The sequence below is a fragment of the Myripristis murdjan genome, chromosome 10 (genome assembly GCF_902150065.1).
Source record: "Myripristis murdjan chromosome 10, fMyrMur1.1, whole genome shotgun sequence".
Taxonomy (NCBI): Eukaryota; Metazoa; Chordata; class Actinopteri; order Holocentriformes; family Holocentridae; genus Myripristis; species Myripristis murdjan.
Genome location: NC_043989.1, coordinates 16,046,761 through 16,071,217, shown reverse-complemented (window position 1 = coordinate 16,071,217; position 24,457 = coordinate 16,046,761). Strand labels below are relative to the sequence as shown.

General features: G+C 42.8%; 1 protein-coding gene across 1 annotated transcript in view; it reads left to right on the top strand.

Moving 5' to 3' along the window:
- The window catches only part of tenm2a (teneurin transmembrane protein 2a), a 167,369-nt gene that overhangs the window by 89,772 nt on the left and 53,140 nt on the right, over positions 1-24,457 (top strand). The window contains exons 4-5 of the mRNA XM_030062014.1: positions 13,781-13,987; positions 23,814-24,045. Of these exons, the coding sequence (XP_029917874.1) occupies positions 13,781-13,987; positions 23,814-24,045 (439 nt within the window). The remainder of the gene's footprint in view (positions 1-13,780; positions 13,988-23,813; positions 24,046-24,457) is intronic.

The following is a 24,457-nucleotide window of genomic DNA, read 5'->3' as shown; positions in this document are numbered from 1 at the left end:
AGAGGAGTGAGATGAAGGCGGAGAGGAAGTGGAGAGGGTGAAGGGGGGAATAGTGACAGAAATGTTGAAGGATGAGAGGAGAAGCAATAAAATCATAAGCCATTAGAAATTGCTGGAGCGGGTTACTCTTTGGTGCAGCGGGGGTAAAGCACGTCCCATGAACTCAACAGTTTCAAGTCCAGATCTTGAACTGGCACACATCACCCTTGCTCTTTCCTGTAGTTTTGCATCTCTAATATATATTTTAAAAAATAATAATAATAAAAAAACAGTCAGTGTTGGGTGTAACACAATACAATGAAACATGTTAGAGAACTCAGATTACTGTTTTGTGGTTACTAGTAACCTAACATGTTACTTTTTTTTCAAATCAGGTCAGATCAAATCTTTGGTTGTTGTTTTTTTTTTTTCAAATAAACAAGCTATGACTTTGCAGTACATTATTATTCACCCTGATTCTGCAAAAACAAATAAAAACATAAGCTGTAGGCTGCATAGATTCTGCAAACGCTAACGGCAGAGATGAAGACAGGCTCAACATTGTGGAAAGTATTCCCACTTGAATTTGTTTGAAAAAGACAAGTCTGTCTATCATTTGTGTTACCCCTGCAGAGTTAATTACAGGAGTAGAGGGCTATGCAATACGTTGACTATAGTGTTAAATCATAGAGTAGGTAGTAGCAATAATTAACATGCACAAGGCTTCACAAAGGGCTTCTATTTTTAGTAACACTAAAGTACTTTAACATGTTACTTGTAAAGTAACATTCCCCGGTGCTTATAACGAGACAAAAAAATGCCTTGACTACACTGTGAAAACAAAGAGGGGACTACACAATTTGGTTTGGGAAAAAGCAAAATTTATTAAAAAAAGAACAAACAAACAAAAAGAACTATGGGAGGGATAGCAGAAGGGAGGACGCAAAATTGAGTAGTAGAGTAAAGAACGAGTGATGAAAGAGGCGAGCAGGCCCTCTCTTGGTGCTGCAGCCCAATGATCAGTAGAGTCTAATGAAGGTGGAAACGTCCCACAGGAGTCCTGCAGACTCTTGACGACCACTGGGAATGGCAATTAATGCACACTGTACTGTAGGAAGATGTGTACGCACACACAGGCAGACAAGCACACACACACACACACACATATACACAATTTACATAAAGTGTACCACAGTCCCACTTACCATGGTCTATATTCACATGCTGTACAAACAGTATACGGTGCATTCACCCATACCACACTTACCATGAGATTATTATATAATATAAACGGCTACTGGAGAGCGATATTATGCCCCATTATTCCATACCAGCACCAGATAAAGAATAGCACATTGCTCTTGTGATCGGCTCCATTGTGTACGTAACAACCCAGTCCCTCAACAACATGGCCCTCGTTCCTTCCACAGATTCGCTGCAGAATGGAGCCCTATTCTCTGAGCAGCGTAGCCCCATCATTCACATAGGCCCAGTACAATTGTCTGTCTCGTACCCGGTGCGTTTAAACCCCCACGCGCTGGCCCCTCTCTCGTTGTAATAGTGATATTGTTATTCCAGTCAGTGCCGTGATATAAGCAGAGATGTGAGATACAGTCAGAGTGGGATACGGACTCAGGTGGATGAGCTCCCTGCGCTGTGGATGGGCGGCGGGGGGGCGGAGGAGGGGGGCTGAGCGGTATCGCGTGTGTATGGAACAACTTCTTTTAGAGTAGGCTGCCAAGGGACTACGGAGTTATGTAAAGATGAAAGGATAAACTGCTGAGACATGAGATTTATAGAGAGGGAGAAATGGACGTAGAGAGAGCAAGAGAATAGGAGATAAAGGAGTGTGCGTGCGTGCTCGCGCGTAAGTGAGTCTTTATGCGAGCATCCGTGCGCCTGTGTCTATGTGGAGCGAGCACGTGTGCGTTTGGCAAATGTTATAAACCGAGTACGACGGGTCCGCACTCTGTTGAGATAAAAGCGTCTGTCTCTATACCTCCGAGACCGCGGCCTAATGGCACGACAAGACTGGGGCTGCAGGAGGCACATGCTGGAGTGAGGGATTGGGAGAGGGGGTTACAGAAAGGATGGGTGACGTCAATGGCATCCTTGGCATTTAAACTGCAGTAGGTGGGAGGTGGCTCCCTCATTGTGTTTTTTTTTTTTACCACATCAACCTCTCGTAGTCACAGCAACGGACAGAAACTTTCTCCTCTTTTCTCTCCTGTTTATCCTCTTCTTTGTCCATTGAAATTGCATTGACCTTTGCATATGTCAATAGAGATGGTTCTCTCCTTTCCCTCATCTTTCATTCCACTCTGTACTGTACCTTCTCTCTACACAGTAATAATGAATTTTCTTTTTCTCTTCTTTTTTTTTGTCTGTGGCTGCATAAAAGACCAGATGAAAATATCTTCTCTACAGCGCCAGTAATCCTTCATCTCCGACGATTAAGTACAGAGACATTTAGTTACAAGTCAAGGTTGTGCATTCAGTACAGATCCACCTATTGTGAAGTCCTTGTTCAGTACCAATGTTTAAAATAAAAATATTTGTTTGATAGTCAATACTGATACCAATGTTTACCAAGTCCTTTAGGCAGTCATTGTAGTATCTTTGAATGAGCATGAATTCAATCATACAAATTTATGAAACAATCTTTAATATAACCTTCTTTCACATGACTAAGGTTCTTAAAAAAAGAAAGAGATGTTTCAAAATCTTTTTTATCCCGCTATACAACTACCTGTAGCAGGACTACATTTGAACACATCATGATAACATGATAATTCATCTTTAACTGATATTCATTTTCCTGAATAGTGACCCTGTTCCAACTCGGACTCAGACATGGATCTTCATCAGTTCAGGCTTGTAGACCAAATCAGATGCGACACCGTTTTCTCACGTGACGGGGGAAATGATCCGTACCACAGGAATATTTCAGAATCATATTTTCACTGGTCTCACACCTCAGTTGACTAAGGGGACAACCAGTAATTACTAATAGTGACAGCAAGAGAAGAAGTGCTCAGTTGTAGTGGAACACATTGGTTCTAGTAGCTATGGAGGTGCAGTCAATCCAATTTGCCATGTTAAACATAATAACAATTATTTTAGAATTTGATCAAAAAATCCCACTTTGTCCTGCAAGCATCCTGCGGAAGATGTTTGTCCATGCCAAACACATTTTGCGTCAATGAGATACCATTAGTCTTGAGCCCTAGACAAAAATGAATGGATAAATACCGGCCGCTGCCATCAGAGAATTTTATGGGCTGATGGGAGCCAACAAGGCCAATACTGGCCGATATAGATATTCCACAGATAAATCAGTGTATCCCCTAGCATTCAGCATACGGTGACTTTGGGACATAGATCAAGCTTTCAGCTTTATAATTCTTTAGTTGTACAAAAGATGTTACTATCTAGTTATTCGCTTTTTCCAAGGACACATTGTATTGCTAGAAACAGAATAGGCCAGTTATTCAGAACTTCTGAACAAACACGAGGGTTATATTTCCGCACACACATACTTGCACACATACACAGACCCACACACACACACACATGCACACACACACACACACATGTTAAAGCGCTCACACTGATAGAGGTTGAGCATCAGACAGCAGAAGTGCTATCAGTTGTAGTTAAGGAGGAGGGGTCTTAGTTACCTCTAGGTTAATGATCCTCATTAATATGCGCTAATATACCCCAGGTCATGCAGTAATTAAAAATCTCATTCAACGCTCTCAGCTTAAAATGACTGACTTGGCTTCGTCCTACAAAGATTAGCATTTATTATTTGTCTCCCAGGTCTGCAGTTCATAGTGGAAGGGTGAGACTAATAGCCTAATCGTGAACATTTGACTGGCCTGTCTGTCTCCTCCAGTGCTTACTGTTGTGTTTTGCCTGCGCTTGGCTGGGCATAACTGTTTATGAGTCGAGTGGGTTTGCTGGTCGTGCCTTGGAGAGTTGCATCACGTTTGCAAGAGAGTGTTTATGCTAAATGTGCACACAAACACGCAGCCAGAAACACACACTCGCGCTTACACCTACGTGCACAACTGCATGCAAAGTCCATCAGCACGGGGACTTCCTTATTCCTCTGAGTCAGGTGATGCAAGTTGTGCTAATTGTGTGGCTGTATGATGATTCATGAGCGTGTGTGTGCATGTGTGTTTATGTGTTTTTTTTTGTATTTTTCTCTCTGTCCACATATAAACCGCATTAGACAGGTCTTCTGCTCAGGAGGGCCTCAGAGGCTTGTGACTCAACCTATCCCTGTCTCTCTCTCACACACACACACACACACACACACACATACGCGCGCACAGATGCACACACACATCCACTCAGCCATCCGTGACCAAAGCAGTTGCTACTTCAAAGGGCTCAGACATGCATGGTAATCTCCTATCACTCTTCACTCGCCCCTCTGCCCACTCTCACACACAAACACACACAAGCGCACCTTCGTGGGTGAGACCAGGGAGGCCAGAGGGCGGAAACTCTGAACTGTTCACCTTGAGAGAGCGTGGCGTTCACGAGTGGGCTAGATAGAGGGAATGTAATGTGGCTGCTTGTGTTCTTCAGCTCTCTGGCCTTTTTTTTTTTTTTTTTGCTCTGCTGCCGCTATAAATAGAGGCTGCAGAACACACTCCGACATCAAAGGGAAGAGAGGGATCCACTCAGCAACAGGCCTCAGTGCAGTCATTATCCACTGGCTCTGAATGCATCACCCTGCTGTTGGTTGATCCCAGTCTAGTGGGTAGAAGTGTCTGCAGTGTGTGTGTATGTGTGTGTGTGTGTGTTTGCACATTATTGCATGTGTGTCCGTATGCGTGCACATGTGCAAAAATGTCAAAACAGAGATTGCTGACTCAGCCCCACAAACTCTCTCTCTCTCTCAGTCTCACACACACGCGCACGCACACACACACACACACACACACACACACACACACACTCCAAATAATATATCAGTGCACAGAAAAGACTTCACTGAAATGGAGTTTATTCATGAGATTACAATACAACACGCTATCTCTCACTGCACAAGGTCGCAAACTGGCAGATCTGCGCACCAAACAAATCCGGATCACTTACCATCTCTTTTTTCTCCCACGGCTCTTCTTCCCTCAGTTCTTTTCTCTCTTTCAAATCTTACATTTTCTTTTTTTCCGTCCTTTCTTTCTTTTCTTTTCTTTTCTTTTCTTTTTTTTGTTTCAGCCGTTTTTTTTCCTCTTTTTTGTGCTTTTTACGGAACTGGATTGTCATAGCAACCAGCAATTGCCGGGTGGTTCAATGGAGCCCCGCTGTGTTGAAATAGGCATTTGTGTAGACACCTGTGTGTGTGCGTGTGTGTGTGTGTGTGTGTGTGTGTATGTGTGTGTGTGTGTGTGTGCGTGTAGTGCCAGTGGGATTGTGCGCATGCAAGTTTTTGCATTTCTCGTTGTGTGTAATTCCGTATGCATCCAATTTTCAACGTCTAGGGTCTCTTCAGGCGTTTTGCCTGGTTTCTTGGAAGTTTATGAACTGAGCATGATGTGTTAAATGCAAAAAGGCCAGCAGGTTGAAATTGGGTGTTGTGGTTCAGGTGACCTTCAGCTCTCTTCCAACTCAAGGAGAAGTTTCTACCACGAGAGAGGTTTCCATTTTTAGCGAAACATTTTCCCGTTCAGTCATGGCCTAGTTACCGTAACCACAACTTTAACCAGAACCCTAACTAAAGTTGTTCTACTTGCCAAAACTGTTCAACCGTGCCAGTCCAGTTGGTGGGTTTATTAATGCAAATGAATGCTGTGTGGCTCAGCTTTGTTCACACCCAGAACATTTTGTTTTAATTCTAGAGGAGATCCTAAGGTGTGCAGATATACCAAATATGTCCTGCTGAATAACAGGGAAATGTGTATAAAATGATGCTTAAGCCATAAAGCAACCATGGGTTTGAATATTTCAAGTATTGGAACTAGCAGGTGTAGAATATGTATTTGATGATGCCCTTAAAATGGGGAAAAAATATATATATTTTCTGATTTTGGAAACTACTTTAAAGGAAATTTGAGGAAAAATCAGAGTTCAAGGAGATTCAATTTGCCGTTTTTGTCAAAAAAAATTTTATGACACTGCGCTTTGTTCTGTGCAGTTTTGGTTGTCTCTGGCTGAGTCCTCTGCGAACTGTTCAATAGCACAGGAAATTCTAGGAAAAGCCTCCTCCATCATTTCACCCTGATGATTTTTATATTGCAGAATGTAAAAGCTTCCTCCAGTCAAGATAACAAGCACACAAACACTGGTCTTTGAGATGCAGCTCGAATGCGAAAAGATCTCTCCTAAGCTGCAAGCAGGTTTCTGTTTTGCCAGTGTCTCTGCTAAGTGCTAAGACCAAGTGCTTTCCCCAACAAACAAAGAGCTTTTCCATAATGCACTCTCAACCTTTATCTCAAGCGAGGAAAAATGGAATCAGCCTTGGTGCTATCATAAAATTCTCTGCCAGCTATGTGAAACACTTTCTTTTAATGTGGAAGAAGCTTTAGCTTAGCGCTTAAATTTATTAAATGAGTGTTCAGCACTTTATGCAACTGCCGTCATCATTGTGTTTTAACAGTGGCGTAACAACTGTGGAAATAATTAGGTAATACTTTTTTTCTTGTGTTCCCCTCTATGTTTTGGTGGATACTGCCTTTGTTTTGTATTGTATTTTTTATTCTGTTATTTATTTTACAACTCCTTTTATTATTTTGACACTGATTTGTTTTTTCTTTATTTTTTTTATTTTTTTTATTTTTTTTAGATTTACGTCTTTAAGTTTCAAATGACATTCGGCATTTTGTTCCACCGGGCTTCTGCTGTATATTGCTATCATAATATCAAATTGTCTTGTAAATAGGCCCTGTCTACTGAATCAGAGAGCTCACTGAACACAGCAGCATCGGCTTATATATTGTTATAGCTTTAGCTCAAGTTACTCATTGTGAAGAGAAGTCAGCTTCAATTGTATGTGAGCACGTGCGCACACGCACACACACACACACACACACACACACACAAACATTTCCTCCTTTGCACATCTATTCCTTTCAGCCTTTATAGAGCATGTTTGGAGGTAATGGAAGGCTGAGAGGATGGGTGTCTGTTTCCCTGCACCTGGGGTTGAGCCTCTGTGTGTGTGTGTGTGTGTGTGTGTGTGTTAGAGAGAGACAGTGCGTGTGTATGCATTCCATGCGTGCGTCTGCATTTATGTGGGAGGAGGCTATTTACTCTGATTCTTTTCAATGAGGGGCCAATGCGCAGAATCCATAACAATACCATCAATCCACAACAGCAGCAACAACATGGATGTAATTTATATGGTAATGCAGCCTCCATGGCTGCCCTAAGTTACGCAGTGGACATCTCTGACAATGGACAGCATGGGTGTGCTGCAGAATCCTAATGCTGTGTATAGCAGTGGACACACACACACACACACACACACACTCAGCAACAAGAGGAAGGCATGTTTCAATTAGCGGATGCAGATAGGTGGCAGGCTATGTTTGTGTGCGCAAGTCCAAAGGTCGAGTGTATTGCTCCGTGTCAGTCTGTGTCTGTCCTCATCTCTCCTCTCTTCAAAAAAAAAAAAAGAACTGCCACTTGAGGGAGGAGCAGAAAGAGGGAAAGAGGGATGACCTCCTGAACCGTATGATGGAATTACTCTTAGATTTTTTGCTGAGATACTGTTTAAATTTGTGCAATGTTTTTTTTTCTTTCTTTTTTTTTTTTTTCTTCTGCATTGCAGCACATTGTTGAGCACTTACTGTCTACCGGTTGTGATTTGTGGCCTTTTCAGCAGCTATATACAGTGTGAAAGTATTATTGTGGTCTGCCTCCCTCACAGCACTGTTATAAACTACAGACGGGTGTCATATCCCTGTGAATATTCGAAGTAAATAAGTATATATATAAGCAAACAAACAAACAAATAAATAAATAAATCTGTGTGTGTGTGTGTGTGTGTGTGTGTGTGTGTGTCTGTGTGTGTGTGTGTGTGTGTGTGTGTGTGTGTGTGTGTGTGTGTGTGTGTGTGTGTGTGTTAGAAATACATTGTAATTCAGTTCACCGTGTCTCTGTATTCACTTTGGTTGATCTAAGTATGTTGTTTTTCGCCAATATTTCTGTGTGCTGGATGTTCTCTGATGGTGAAGGGATATTGTTGAGAGGGGAATAATCCTCATAACCTATTGCTTCTGAAAGGTCTTACAGCCATTGATTGGCAACTTGCAGCAGAGATTTGCTTTGACTTGCGATTGAAAAGATTTAACAAGGCCAAGGTTTTCCGAGGCTTTCTATGTCTTATTCTTTTCATCTCCCTCTCTCCTTTGCACGTTTTTTCTTTTTTTTTTTTTATTCTATTTTATTTTATTTTTCAAAGAATTCCCTTTTCAAAGAATCCTCTATACTGCATGAACAGAGAGCCTTTTCATCTGGCTATTTATTTTCATTTCTCCCAACTCTGCTTACAAGTAAATGTTGTCATAACTGTAAAATAAATAAATAATAAAATAACAGTGAGAAACGCTATAACATAGAACAAAATCAGTGCTGTGAATCTGGATAGCACCTTCTCCCGAATGGAAGGTGCATGGTTTGAGCCTCAGCTGCAGGCTGTTTGTGTTTGGAGGACTGTGTGTGTTTGGGCTGAGGGCCCCGCGAGTGCTGGAACGATGGAGTGATGCAGACAAGATGAAAGAGAGGAACAGAGCATGAGGAGAGCTTTAGGCCAGGGAAGGAGCCAGACACTCAGTTACACATCAAAGAGGAACGACAAAGAAAGAGCCAGCGATACAATCGTCTCTTTAAGCTGTGAAAGCCCAACTTTGTTAATTAAAACACGTCTGTCGAATCCTCGTCTCATCTCTCCCCTCGCTCTCCGCTCATTTTATCGTTGGTTTTACTGCGGTGGAGCTGATTACAGATTGGGGAAAAGAGCAGGAGTGTGCGGGAGAACATGTTTGAGCTACAGGCGTATGAACTTGGACCATCCCTGGCATGCTGTGTATAGCATTCATTTGTTGCACACACACACGCACGCACACACATGCAACAACAGGTGTCTGGCTGGCTGTTGTCGAGCTCAATGTGATATTTGAAGATAGGAAGGAAAATGCAGGTGAGAGTTTGGAAAAGGAGCAAGAAGGGGGAAAAGAGAGAAGACAGAGGAGACAGACTGCATGGATAAAGGGAGAAAAGGACCTATTGTGTCAGCAGCTGTCATCACTAAATAGCCCTCAGATCACTGTCAAACACTATCAAACATGCATACACACACATCCATGTGCACACACACACATATAGGCCCGTCCACATGCATGCATACGCGCACATACACTGACAGCTCCCCCTCAGTCCAACATCTGTGCTGACAGCAGCCATAGTAATGAGTCTCTGCATGTGCCAGCATGAGTATATTGCTCTCTTTTTCCTTTCTTTTCCTCCTCGTCGTCTAGCCTTCATTCAATCCTCTTCTGTGTCTCGTCTAATCCCTTTGTCTCCACCTTATCTCCTCTTTCGTAATATAAGTGCATGCTGATTGACTTAGCAGCATGAGTAGCTACCAAATGAGAAGCGTGTCAAGTGTATATCCACTAATCTAACAGTTTTTGAGCGCGGCGGTTATGGCTTTGCACGAGTTTCCGTGTCCAATCGGTTGTTAGGCAGATCAGCGCGCCTCTCTGGAACCATCCAGGTGCGCCGCATCTCACGTTAGAGGTGTGGAGGAAGAGCGGGATGAACGAAGGGAGGGATGAAGAGATGATGAATGGTTCTCGTTAGAGGGGTAATTTGTCTCTCCTTGTCTGACTGGGCTCCAGCTGTCGCTCCATCCCTCGCTCCACTCCGCTCTCCTCGGCCTACCACTCCTCACCTCAGCCAGATGGGTGGATGGGCAGACGGACGGACAGAACGAGGCAGGGAGAGAGGAGGGACAGAAATAGAGACAAGGACGGCGAGAGGAGAGACGTCAGGAATTGAGGGAAGAAGAGGAGGATTAAGCAGAAGCGCGAGGAGAGGAAAGGAGCCGCTGAACAGTCGACGGCCAGAATTGCGCCTGAACGATAATGCCCTTTCACATCAAAGAACGGCTTTATGCAAAGGAACAATAGTGTATACAAACCTCATCTCGAGAATGATATGGTGCTCAGTCATCCTGTAGCACAGCAACAGTCAAAGCTCACGCACTTGACTGCGTGGCAATCACACATTCGAACAACACGTTGATGGTAATTACGCCTTTTTTGTTTTGCAGTAAATATTAGCAAGGACATTTGCTTATGCTTTTAATAAAGAGCTACAGTCTTACAATGGAACTTTCTCCCCTATGATATGTTTATTTTTCACACTAATCAACACTTGTGAGAGAACTGTAGACTCTGTAGAGCGAGGGATGGGCACAGAGAGAGCGAGTGAAGGATTGAGAGATGTATACAGATGGCCAGGGAGGCTGTTGAAGGATGGCAATGAACAAATCATCAAGAGAACCACGTGAGCTCATTGCCAAGTCTTTGTTCTAATAACACAAAGCAATTTCCACTGACCTTTCTAGAAATGTAGCGGGAAGAAATGACTGAGTTAAGGATGCCCCACAGCATAATTGCTAAGGAGATTAAAGTTCCTTTAATTGCTTTTGGCCAACTCATGCATTTTTTTTTTCCTTTTTTGTAATTAAAGTGATTTAAAATATTAATAACTACACTCTCATACACATACCTTACGCGCATACGCTGGCGCACACACACACACGCGCGCGCGCACGCACACCCGTGAGCACACGCTTTAAAAAATACATGCAGCAGCACTTAAACAAGCTTAAGGCGTGCATGGACACGGGCACAGCCCGCGCGCACGCGCATGGACATGAGTACAAGTTTAAAAAATACATGCAACAGCACTAAAAAAAGCCTAAGCCTGTGCACAGACACACACACACGCACACACATAAACACGTGCACATGCGCTAACTTTTCTTTGCCCATTGTCAGCAGTAGCCTCATTAAAGCTCTTGTGGAAAACGCAAGCAGCCAGACCCCTTCCCACCATCAATTGATGTGAGTGATCGATTCATTTAGATCAATCCTTTTTTTTTTTTTTTTGGTCCATGCCTTATTCCTTCTTTATCTCTTCATTCCTTTCTTCCTGTGTTCCATCTTCCACTACTTAGTCTTCTTTTATCTGCTCCACTCCTCCTAATTATGCTCCTCTATTGCTTTCTTCTCGCGTCTTTTTTATTTTTTATCGCCAATAAGTTTTGCCGGCTCATAGCTTCTGGTGTGTCCTCTCTTCTCCGCCCTCCGTTCATCCATTCATCTCTCTGTTCCTCATTCCCCCGCTTACCCCCGTGACCTCGCTATCTCTCTCTCTCGCCATCCATCTCCCTCCTCATCCCTCCCCTCCGCTCTCCTCTCCCCTCCTGTCGGCCACAGTGTTTGCTTTGCCATTGTTTATCCATTTCTCTGTGTTTGCTCTGATGAGATTGACCAGACGCACACACGGAGGCGCACGCTTGCACGCACACACATGCACGTGCACGCCCGTACGCACAAATAGGAATGAACACACATACCTAAACAGAAGACAAGGCCGGGCGTCTCTCTGGGGTGTAGTTAACGTGGGGCTGTGGATCGATCATAGCTCTGGTTTCCATGACGCAAGGCTCTAAGCTGGAGCAGCTTGGACAGCAGGACAGAGAGGCATCACTCTGCCTCCCCTCCTTTCAAATATATCCATATAGCCCCTATGGCACCAGGCGAGAGCTCTTATTTTCCTCTTAATGCCATGATTAATGTGCTACATTTTGAGGCAATATATGGGCAAGTTGGCCAACAACTATATCCAGCCACTTTGTTTTTTATGCTTGCTACGATATCGACATCGATCCTCCCCTCCCTCCTCCCGGTTATTACCATTTCCTATCCGTGCTGCAAGCAGTATTGCACCATCGCCTAAAAAAAAAGTCACCCATCTATCATGGCCCTTAGACGGCGTGATTTCTATCAATACACTATGATGGCAAGGTGAATGCAGTCAAATTATAATAACACCACATCTGTATGCCAGGACTAGGGGTGAGTAATGTGAACGAGAACTAGTGTGATGAATGAATGTTGAGTTATCTATTCTTTTTTTTCCCTCAAGGTCTTGTGGCTTTTTCGTCTTTTCTCTCTGTCCCTGTCATTTCTGAACCACATAAAAGGAAAAATAGAAGTGAGACGAACGAAACACTGACGGTTACTTTTTAAAGCCATGAAAAAGCCGTGCATGTACACTCTCCTCTGTATTTTCCTGATTATTTTTCAATAGTGAAAAAACGGATAGATGAAGTTTGCTAAACTAGACTTTTTTTTCTTCTTCTTCTTCTTCTTCTTCCCTCACATTTTCACTTTGGAAGGTGAAGGACAATATGTCCTGAGATTGAAAATGAAAATAGTTTTATTGACAAAGTTGTTTGAAAAAAACACCACCGACGCCTAAGGCTATCATTTTGGATGTGGAATCAGGAGAAAAATAAGTGGTTATCAGTGTGTTGGAGCGTCTTCGGTCGACTCCTAATTAGTAGTTGTAATAACTTGAGTCCTTCAGTGGATTGGCTGGACTCAATGGCCTCATTCTTGCCACATTGTTGATGGATTGAGCTGCAAATACAGCAGACATAATTATTCTATATTTTGAGCAGTCTCTAAATAGAATTTATTAGATTTTTCTTTGTCCTTGATTCCAAACCTTTGGAGAGTAGAGTGAATTCTCTCCATCCCTCTTTCCTCTCTCTGGTGTATGGGACAGCCTGATTGTGTCCACGCGTCCCACGGCTCCTACTATTTAAAGCCTTGGCTGATAACTTTCTTTTGTCTCACACATGTAGAGGTAGAGGGCAACGATATAATGGATGTAGGTCTTTACAAAGATCTGATCATTCGATTTGATATATTTTGCGCGTGTGTAAGTGTATGTTTACATTGGTAGACATTGTTTGAGACTTGCATCAATGCTAATTTCTACAAAAAATATATCTTGAGCCATATTTTTTAATTTTGATGCAAAACTAAATAAAATAACAACAACAATAATAATTATAATAATAATAATAATTATAATACAAGTATTTTTAAAATAATAATAAAAAAAAAAACGTGTAATATCGAGTATTTGAAAAGAGAAACTTTCCACTGGGGGCCAAGTGTAACAGCAGTGCAGCAAGTATACAGTTAATCCCTTAAAATATAACATTTCCCTAAAATTAGATTGTTTTCCATATTGTACAACAATGTCACATACATATTCTGCACCCGCTTCACTGAGGCTGCATGACACTTGTATTCAGTGAAATCTCCAAACGCGTGATGCAAGATCAAATAGAAACTACCCAGGTGTCTTGTGCATCGCTTTACACCCCTTTCCCGGTAATTCTGCTCGACACATTTGGTGTCTTTGGACACCTTGGGATCTCCGCTAGAATTTCAAATAAAGTTTTGTCGGTTTGAACAAAGCTCTGTCGCACAGCATGCATCTGTAAAGACAAACCCACCGACGGGAGCAGCAGAGTTGAAGATTAAAGGTTTAAAATCTGTGTGAATGTGTCAATCTACCTGCATGTCGCATCTCTCCTTTGTGGATATTGAGGTGTCATAAAAGCCTCAGCAGGTTGCGTGTACCCCGGCTGTTCTACATTGCACTGACCTGTATCACTGTCAATCATTGCCATCCGTTTTGTCTAACGCCCTCCCTCCCTCTCTTTCCTCTCTCTCCCTCCATCCTCCAGGTCGCCCCCTCCCTCCAACCTCCTCCTCCTCCTTGCTCCCTCCGTCCCTGCCGTCCTCCTCCTCCGCCCCCCACCACCCCTCCCCTGGCCCGTCTCCACCGATTAGGGAGTGCCAGGTGCCCCTGCTGGAGAAAAACTCCACCCACTCTCACCTGGAGCCTCGCCCAGATGACTCATACCTGCTCCGGGCCCAGCCCTCCTCCACGGGTAAGAGAGCTCTTCATCCATCCATCTTTGTGCCCTTTCATTCGTTTGTTTTTTGATTTATCCGTGTATCATCCATCACCAGGGTCACCGCATTACCTCATAATGTGTCCACTTCTTTGACCGATCTGACTCAGCCTTTGCTCTGTGTAACGCGAAGCAATTCCTCATTTTAATTCAATACCAATAACTGTTTCTACAGACATTTGGTTTTTCTGCTTTTTTGCATTCCTTCCAGTATGCATTTGTTTGCAAGGCTGCTTACACTACAGCCATTACTGCAAATTTCAAAAGTGGTAAATTAAATATAAAGACATAACAATCACATTTCAGGTATTTGAAAAATAACTAATAGCAAGGATAGTGATTACAGTTGAATTACTCAGCCTAGATGGAAAAATCATTTGATTGTGATGATTTGCAAATAGATTTAAACATTTCATATAATTCTCAAATCTTTTAAATTATTTTAATTGTGCTTATTTAAAAAAAAAAAAAAAAAAAAGGTCATCGTGTAAATGAAGTAAAGAAGCTGCCGCAATCTTTTTGTGTGTGTGTGTGTGTGTATGTGAAAATAGCACCACGAAGAGCACATTTTAGGCACATATAATAAAATAGCCGGTGACATTCCTGACACACATAGCAGCCTTTTCCTCCCGTCGTGATTGGTCGGCTGATAAAAAGAGGTTACCATCACAGGACGTTTTTCTGAAAAAGTTAAACTTGTTTCAACTCAAAAAATGCCGTCGGCGTCTTTTCAGAGCGGCCGCTTTTTGAACATTTAACGGCCGCTTCCCATAGGATTCCATGTAAGAAAAAAAAAAAAAGACGATGGCAGCTGAGAAAAAAAAAAAAAAAAAAACGTCATGTCTGAGCATGGCCTTACTTACTTACTTATTAGCCCATATCAAAATTGACGGGTGGGGGGAAAAAAATCCAAAAGTAAAATGAAAGCAAACTTGCGTATTGAGCAGCTGGAGTATTGAAGTGGATTACGTAACCAAATAAAAATCTTAACAGATAATTGGTAATATATTACAGATTAAATTTTGAAAGTAACCCTCCGAGCTTTGTCAGGTATTGCCAGAAAAAAAAAATGATGCAAGAGAAAGCAACCTCTACACATTGCAAAGCGCATATTGGGTGTGAGTGAGTAGGTGTGTTATTACTTATTTTCCATCTGACATTAATAACCCGGCAGAAAGTGAAAGGTAAGGGGATGATGAATTTTAAGTGTTGGCAGGAGGATTAGTGTAACAGAGACAAACTAGTTAGTTTCCCCAGCTCTAAGCTTTCTCTTTCATTACTGGACGCTCTCTCGCCGGCTGTTAGAGGCCCTGTGTGCTTATATCAGCACCTCACGGCTATTTTTCTCCCTCACATGCATACATACATGCACACATACACAAACACACACACACACGTCTCAGTGATGAGTTTGTTCATCAGCATACACATTTATTCTCAGCAATTAACAACTCTGGACCAACTCTCTCTCTCTCTCTCTCCGCCTCCTGTCTCTGTCTTTCACTTTCCCTCTCTCTTTCCCCCTTTCCCCATTCCTCTGTGCATCTGCAGTTGTAATCAGCAGATATATTTAGCAGAGGCCTGATGGGAGGGAGGGGGACGGGCAGAGAAGTCCTAATGTGATTTTTGGTGGAATACAATCTATTGTTAATGGCGTTAGGCTCTCCTTTGATCCAGTATAAATCTTCATTAGGAAAGGCCCGGGTCCCAGGTTCAAGAGCAACGTGATTAGGAGGCTTTTAAAATGACGTTACATCAGCCTTCTAATTGGTTTACTGTTTGCTGGGGCAACATCAATCATTGGCCCAGTAACCGCACAGCAAATAAATTCACTCTGCCACTGACACCCTAATGGCAGACACTGGCAAAGAGGGAGAGTGAGGCTTGCAGGCATGCTCTCTCTCTCACTCTTTTTTTTTTTTTTCTCATTCTTGTTCGCATACACCCACACTTTCTGTTCCAGGCTTCTTTCAGTCTCTGTTGAGCATGCACACACACACACAAACACATGCGCGTACACACACACACACGCAGGGAAAGAAAGAAAGAATCCGACAGAGAAGCAGGGACTCAAACAGAGAAACAGGAGCAGAGATGGAGAAAGCCAAACTTTGACTTTTGAAGTTGTTTAATGAGACATCTTGCATGAACACCCCCCACACACACCCCACCAAAAAAAAAAAAATCTAAATCACACCAGTAAAAATAGACAGAGGGAGCAACTGACAAAGAGAGAGAAGACCACAAAGAGACATAGAGGCAAAGAGTCAAAAAGGCAGAGAGAAAAAAAAAGAGTGAATATGAATAAAGAGAGGGTAAACTGATGAGAGCTTAGGGAGTGAAAGAGAAAGAGAGATATTTGGATGTGGGGAGAACAACACTGAGATGAAATTGCAAATTGCCATGTCTCCCAGCCAGGACTGCTGATCTAATGGGTGCAGAGAGAGCCCTTGGCTTTGGGCATCCATTAAAATCTACCTAAATGACTTTAGAGTGGCAATCTGGCACCGTGTAAACACACCCTGCCATATTGGACATAAGAGCAACAGTTTTGAGGAAACAAAAATACCTATAACTGACAATTGTGAATGTATGTGTGCAAGTACATGCCTGTTTGACCTCGTGTGTGTGTGTGTGTTTTTTGTGCGGCCCTGTAGAGAGTGAGCGCTGCGCAGGAAATGAGCCTTACCAAGCTGGGCAGAAACTGACCACAGCGAGATAATCCTCAGGAAGCAGCATGCTGTGTGTGTGTGTGTGTGTGTGTACGCGTGTGTTTGTGTGCATGCATGAATCTGTCTGTATGTGTGTGTGTGTGTGTTCGTGTAAAGTAGTCCACCATTACCTAAGCTAACAGGTGGACAGACATGACTTGTGTTCCTAGTGAAGCATGACAGGTGAATGGGAACGGAACGCTGTTGCCGAGGATTGGCTGGGAATTGGGTCTGCAAATGTTTATATGGGAATACTGTCTGGCTCGGAGCACCTGTCTGGGAACGCTCCCCCGGAACGCTGGGAGAGCTGAGACGGCCAAACGGAGCGTAGCAGATCGCTCCTGGAAAGAGCTAGCGTTAGTGCTGTCTCTGGCCATTCATTATGCATGGGGAACGCTAAGCTATTTTTAGCCCAAGCCTCTCCTAAAGTGGCTAGCTATCTCCTGCCAGGGAAGCCACCTCAAGTCACTGCCGATGCAATGAATGTTTAATAACTTTGTTGAAACAAATCTGCAAAAACAAAGGCCCAACAAAAGACACGGTCCCTTTTCCAGCACTGATGTTATTCCTTCGCATGGTACTTATCTAAATGTGACTTTTGTGTAGCTGGGAGGGTGTGTGTGTGTGTGTACATTTCAGTGTCTGGGTGCACACGTATGCATTTCTGTTTATGAAGGAGTGTTTGTTTTTGGCTGAATTTGATGACCCTTCTCTAGCGGATTACTGCCATCTAATTAGACAGAGATGAGTAGCCAAGACAGAGGCAGTGCATGCAGCTGTGTGTGTGTGTGTGTGTCTATGTGTGTCTGTGTGTATGTGTAAATACATTTATTTAAATATGTCTGTGTTTTGTGCCTGTGTGTGCATACATTTTTGTATATGTGTACAAAAAAAAAAAGGTGGCTCTGTGCAAATTTTGTGAGTGTGTGTGCAAGCCTGCGTGCACCTTGGTTTCACCTCAAGCTCTCCTTCCATTGTTTCAAGCCTCCAGCTCTGAGAAGAATGACAAATGAGGAGCATGTGACATCCCGAGACAGAGGACATACGAAGCAGCGGCACGTGGGAATAGCACCTTAAAACACAGGGAGCATAGCAATTAGCTTGGAGAATAGGTGCATGAAAAGGAATGGCGGCGGTGTGAGGGTTTTTAAAGAGGAGGGTAGATGCAGTAGATATATGGGGCGTGAAATAGAGAGTAGAGCAGGGGAGGGAGAAGGGTAGAGAGAACAACAGGAAGAGAGAGAGAGAGCAAAAGAGACAAGGACAGAGAGAGAGAGAGAGATTTGGGAGAGCTTCCTCTTGCTTAGTCCTATGTTGATCTCTTTTTAACTGCTGAATGAGCATTTCTGGTCCGCACATATATACACACACACACACACACATGCACACACCCTGCCCCTGCCCCTACACACACCTATGACTTCTCTGTGTTAACCACAGAAAATGTCAATAAGCCGTTTGCCCGTACAGGCCTGGAAAACAAACTACCTTGGTTGGTTTTTGCTGCCAGTCGACCACACGAACACACTCACGGACACACACGCACTGTGAGATTAATACAGCGTGGCGAGTCCCAGCCTCTCACTGCTGTGTGCATAAGCAGTGTGCTTTAGCAGGAAGGCAGGTTAGCAGACAAGCTAATGCTCTTGTATTGGATGGGGCTCATGCGAGTTGGCCAGCATAATGAACTTTGAGGGATTAGCCCAGACCAGGGCCCGCCAGCCTGCGCCGCGCTGTCCCCCCCCTCTCCGCTCGCTGGAGACGCTGGATGGAGCAAAGTGGGTCAGGCTTCAGCAGCGCCGGTGAAGGGTTCGGAGCTTTTCACAGCGATTGCGAAAACAAAACAGAAAGATGTCGGCGAGATCTCGGCTTGAATCGCTGTTTACTCAGCGCGCCGAGTGTATGAGCGGGAGAGAGAGCAGGGGAAGGAGAGAGAGATAAAGTGGAATAAAGTGTGATCTGCATGGCTGCTCCTTAATTGCTCTATTTCCTCGCTGTGTGTTTTGTCTTTTATCATGGTGGGTTCCTGTTAAAACTGCTGTTCCTATTAGCTTCCTTGCGGGTCATACTCTGGCAACTGGACAACTCCTCTGACTAAGTCTCCTATCTTAATTCATTGGTCATTCAAACCCATTTCTTCCAGCCTCCACTGTATCTTGTTCTTTCCCGTGTGCTCCTGAATAGTCACATTAGTGTTATCTTTTCCTGGACCATACACTCAGTGGCCACTTTATTTGCTCCACCTGTGCAATTTAATGCAGTTCAGTGCAACAGCTCTGCCAGAAATTCTACCTTTTTAAGAAAGTTTATAATGTTCGGTTTTTGCTGACATTGTGGAGAATGTGTAAATTTAATTCTGTGTTTATTATTGAGGTTGTAGTTTGCAGAGCTCTTGTACTGGACTCCATTATATTTAGAGGTATTTCTACATTTTTTTGTCCTCCCTATGAGTATGGGCACAGAATATGAGAAACACCTCTCAATAAAATGCAGTCCACTACAACGGCACCACTAAATATAAGCTCAATGCCAAACATGGAATTGAATGAACACCTCAAAAGGAAACACAAAAAGAAAACCTGACCATTATAGACATCTTAAAAGTGGCCACAGAGTGTATAATGTACTGTTTTCTATGCAGCTAAAGTTGTGTTCTGCCTGTACGGACGGTCTGGCTTTGCTTTTCCAGCAAGCCTCAATTCTCGACATCTGATAAGTGTGTGCATTCTCCAGTGAGATCTAAAGAAAAAAAAAAAAAGATTTGAAGTGTACATGAGAACAAATTTGTTTGATATGCTTTCCTGTGCAGTAGTTAAAAGAGCTGAAATTAGTCTCTAATCATAAATATTTTGCTGCATGTCTCATGAGATTTTTTCCCCAAAGCTTCCCCTTTTTAAACTCCAGCTAAAGGCTGAAGTTTTTTTTTTTTTTTTTTTTTTTTTGGGAGAACAGGAGTGAAATGCAGTTTCATTTAGAGGAATCTGGCTGGTTTCTGTTTCTCTGTGTTTTCCGATGGTACGAAATACAGTACACGCAGACACACACACACACTCTCTCTCTTTCGCCTCCTCTCGCGTAAAATTTGCTTTATAGGCAGAACCTTAAGAGACCCTTTGTTGCTAAAGCATGAACATACCAGTAGTGAACAAACAGTGAACAAGATATAGAATAATCTGCAAATATTGACTAAAAAGTGAAGAATGATATTGATATCACAAAAAAATGCATTCAGTGACAAGAATATAGAGATAATGAATGGATATAATAGAGTGAGAAAGTGTGTGTGTTGAGGTCAGGGGCTAGTATTTTAAAAGGCAGCACTTTCCTCATGTATCGGATGACATTTAATAACAAGGTGTGCTGCTATATTTTCAGTACATTTCGCCTAAAAGCTCATTCAGCTTTTGTTCATCGTTGTCATACAGTCTGTTAAATGTGAGCTCGCTTACTGTCTGTCTCTCTCCGTCCTCTGACTGCCAGTGGGATCTGAAATCTTTTTTCCCTGGCCGATCATGTGCTTCTATTGTGCCTGTGTTCACTGCCCCTGGATTTTCTTAGAATTTCTTCCTTTTTTCTCCGGCCACTATTTTAATAAGATAATCTCCTGGTTTACCGGTTTACCTTCTTTGCATTCTTTTCTCAAATCATTGAAATGATTGTAACATTGCAACGTATTATCTTGTTTATTGTAGTTGTGCCTATTTACTTGTATATACAGTAGCTATATTCGATCCGTTTCAGCATCTCTCTCTCTCTCTCTCTCTCTCTCTCTCTCTCTCTCTCTCTCTCTCTCTCTCTCTCTCCCTCTTTTTTTGTGATGGCACGGTGTGACAGTGTAGCGGTTGCACTACCTAAAGATACAGTTTCTCCTCACTTGTTTAGGTTAGACAAGCAAGATTGTACAACACACACACGCACGCACACACACACAGATAGAAAGACACACAGATAGAAAGGCACACACAGGGCGCATTTCGTGGAAAACTAGGGCTAAAAACCATGTATTTCTCTTCCATAGAAGGTGTGTCATATATTATTCATCTGATTTTGAATGAATAACTCTTCAATATTTATGGAAGGAAAGGGGACAAAAGAGAAATGCATGCGTTTTTGTTGGCAGATTTAAACAGGAGAGACAGTGGGATAGTATGCGAGGATGGGCGTACAGTACTGTAAGTCTGCATAATGTGTGCTTGCGTGCAAGCTTATTTTATTCTGTATAAGGTTCTGTGTTATGTTTATAGTGGGTGTTGGTGTGCTTAGGCTTGATAGAAGTATTTATGCAGATGGGGTGTTGTAACACCTATTTCACATTTACAATAGCAATGCATGGAGGGGAAGTCAAGTCAAATTTATTTATAAAGTGCTTAAGTAGTTTGTCTCAGCGTGCTTTACAGCTCAACAGAGGACACAAACAAATGCAAATAAAAACTAGATGAAAGAGAAGGAAAACAATACTCTAAAGAAATGAAGGTGGGTGGGATGAAGAACAAAAAAATAAATAAATAAAAGTAGCGTGTATATGATACATGCTTATGATGCAAGCCCTTTGAGTTCTGTTTTGTGTGTAAATGCATGCATGTTTGCATACATGGTCCTTTGCATGTGTGTGTGTGTGTGTGCGCGCGCGTGTGCATCTGACTCCCTCCAGGGAGCATCACTGCATGTGCCAACAGATGTTTTGTGTCTGTCCCGTCTAGCAGAGGTCAAGCCTCTCCACCTTTCTCTCCTCTCTTTCTCCTCCTCCTCCTTTCTTCTCTCCTTTCACAAGCATCTGTTCTTCAGGGCCATGTGGGTGACACCTGCGTCCCCGTGGCGGCGCAGAGGAATCAGGTCACTTCCTTCATGGTCGCCGTTACAGCTGCAGTTGCATGGGAGCTCACTGCCCCCTATCTGCGCTCACCATACCTCCAGAAGGAGGGAAGAGAGAGAGAGAGGAGTGCAGGAGTGTTATAGACACATTGTGATACACTTTGAGACGAGTGTGTCCATGTGTGCCTGCTTCTGCTTTTGTTGTAGGTTTTATTTTGATGTCCATTACGGCTGAGCAATCAAGCAATATTATCAAACTCACAACATGGCCCACCTAGCACAATATTCAAATCGCAGAAGCTGGAATTTTAGGTAAAAGTAAAATGTGTGGCAAAATGCCATTATATGTAAATGACGTGTTGTGGTGCCACAGAGGTGCCCTGGCCTACAGACTGTATTCTTCAGAAGTCATAATAACATGTTTGCTTGGTATACATTATCAGCACTTTAATGTATATATATGATATACATTTTTTTGTATATATATATTTTTTTCGGTGAAAATTAAGTCATAATGCAAAAATGATGATTCCAACTGAAATCCTGAATCATATTGCAATTACAATATCAGTCAAAATAATGGACGTGATTTTTTTTAGTGTGTTGTTCAGCCCTAATATGCACACATTTTTTTTTTGTGTGTGTGTGTGTGTGTGTGTGTGTGTGTGTGTGCGCACTGTTGGTGCCCATTAGACCTCTGTGAAACTGCTTGACTCACACACATCAAAAAAAAAAAAAGGAAGTGGACAGGAGACTGAGAGACATCCACTCTTCCCACCTTCACTCTCACTTTGTTTCTTTTCTCATTTCATTCAAGAGTGGTTAAGACATGGAGGAGGGCAAGTGTGATGGCGCAGCAGGGAAAAACGAGTTTTTCCCTGTTGTTTTCACCCCACATGCATGTTCGTGCATATGTGTGCTTACTCAATCCTTTGATCAGTATGACAAAGGCAATATGTAAACAAACACAATCACTATAATGTATTCCATGCTTAGATGTGTAAAACAACGATGAAAGCGCAACGTGTAGTTTTGATAAGAAAGGCAAAGCCATGTTGTAAAGCCAGGATTCAAAGCCAAATGTAACATCAATGACTTTCTGTGTGCTTGCAAGCAGCCCAATATTTCCACTGGCAACAGCTTTCCTTACAATAAAAGATGAGGGCAGTTTATCATGGTTTTTGACTTCTTTTTAAGCAGCTGTTCATTGAGCACATGAACCTATTTGTGTGCACACAAAAAATACACTGTGAAAAAGCAGAATAAGGCATGCATGTGTGCCAAGTTCTCCTATATAGTGCACTATCTATTGATTTTTTTTTTTTTCGCTGTGAGCCCCCCCAACACACACACACACTCATAACCGTCCACATTCACACACACGCGCTCAAGACAGGCTGAGAGCCTCCGCAGACACACCGCGCGCGAGAGAGACGGAGGTAGAGAGCTGATGTGTGAATGGGTGTTCCTGTCTGAGTCATCCGGGTTTGTTTTTCAGCTCTCTCACTCAGCAGTCCATTAGCTCGGTGTTGGAAGGGCTGGTATTGGTTTCTCGCTGACAACATGTTCCCCCAAGTCTGAGAGCAAGAGATGAGGGCACACGCTGCGCTGGGTGCTCTAATGCTGCTCAAATGCACACTTACACACACACACACACACACTCACACACATACGCACACACACTTTTTCCCTCTCAGCTTTGAGAAGAAAAACAGGAAGGAAACAGTGAAAGAGAGATTTAGAAATGGGAGAGTGGACTGAGAATAAAACACACAAAACCTGTGAGTAAAGTGGTTAGTAAAAGGTGGAAATGTGGCTATTATTGCTCAGAGTTAAATTTAGCGTACAGGATCTGCCAGTGTATCTTTGAGAGTTTCATTCAAAAATGTGTTATTCACTTTTTGGAGAATGTGACACCAAAATGAATGGAAGTGAAGCACATAATGGAATGTTAAAGTTATTTGTTAGCTTTACTCAAAAATACCATATCTAATATCATGTCTTTTATAGAGAAAATATCACCAAAATATAAATATTTTAGTCACACTCTAGTAAAATTTTATTTTGTAATTTTTTCCCATATAAATACTGACTAAACATCTTGAAATATATTTTCTCCTTAAATGGATTTAATGGATTTACAGCATTTTGGAATGAAATCCCTTCATGTCCTTCATGTGAAACTCACCTTGATTTCCTTAGCAAAGAATATGTGTATGAAGTTAACTTGCTTTTCCAGTATGCCTGTTAAGCTGCTCTCTGTTCTTCTCACTCTCCAGGGGCGGCCAACCATCACAGCCAATCCACACTGCGGCCTCCACTTCCCCCTCCGCACAACCACCAGACCTTATCCCACCACTCTGCCAACAGCCTGAACAGAAACACCCTTAGGGGGGGACGCAACCCAATCCACGCCCCTGCGCCAGGCACCGGGGACGGGCCGACCACGCCTGAATCAGTCCAACTACAAGACAGCTGGGTGCTTAACAGCAACGTCCCACTGGAGACCAGGTCAGACTGCCTCAGAAAATGATTTTCCCTCAGAATGTTAAGTTCACACATTTTACAGGTTTTGCTGTATCTAGAGCCAATTACAGTGCACACAACAGTGGAATAAGTTTCACATAATTGATACTAAGGATTCAAGAGGCCGAGAGTGCTGGCACCTTATCAATATTCCTGCCACCAGAGAGTGATTATGTAGGAGAGATCTGCTAGGAAAATAACTAACAATAAGAGCCCAGATGCAGAAGAAAAAGGGATGTTACAGTTATCAGGGCATGACTTTTTGTCTGTTGAGTGTCAGGGGTTCTCATTGTGAGTCCAGTGAAGAAAACCATGTAGACTCAACCATCAAATTGCATGCTTATTCCAGCTTCCTGTCAGTAGTATAGACGGTCCTCGCTTCTGTCGACCCTCAGGA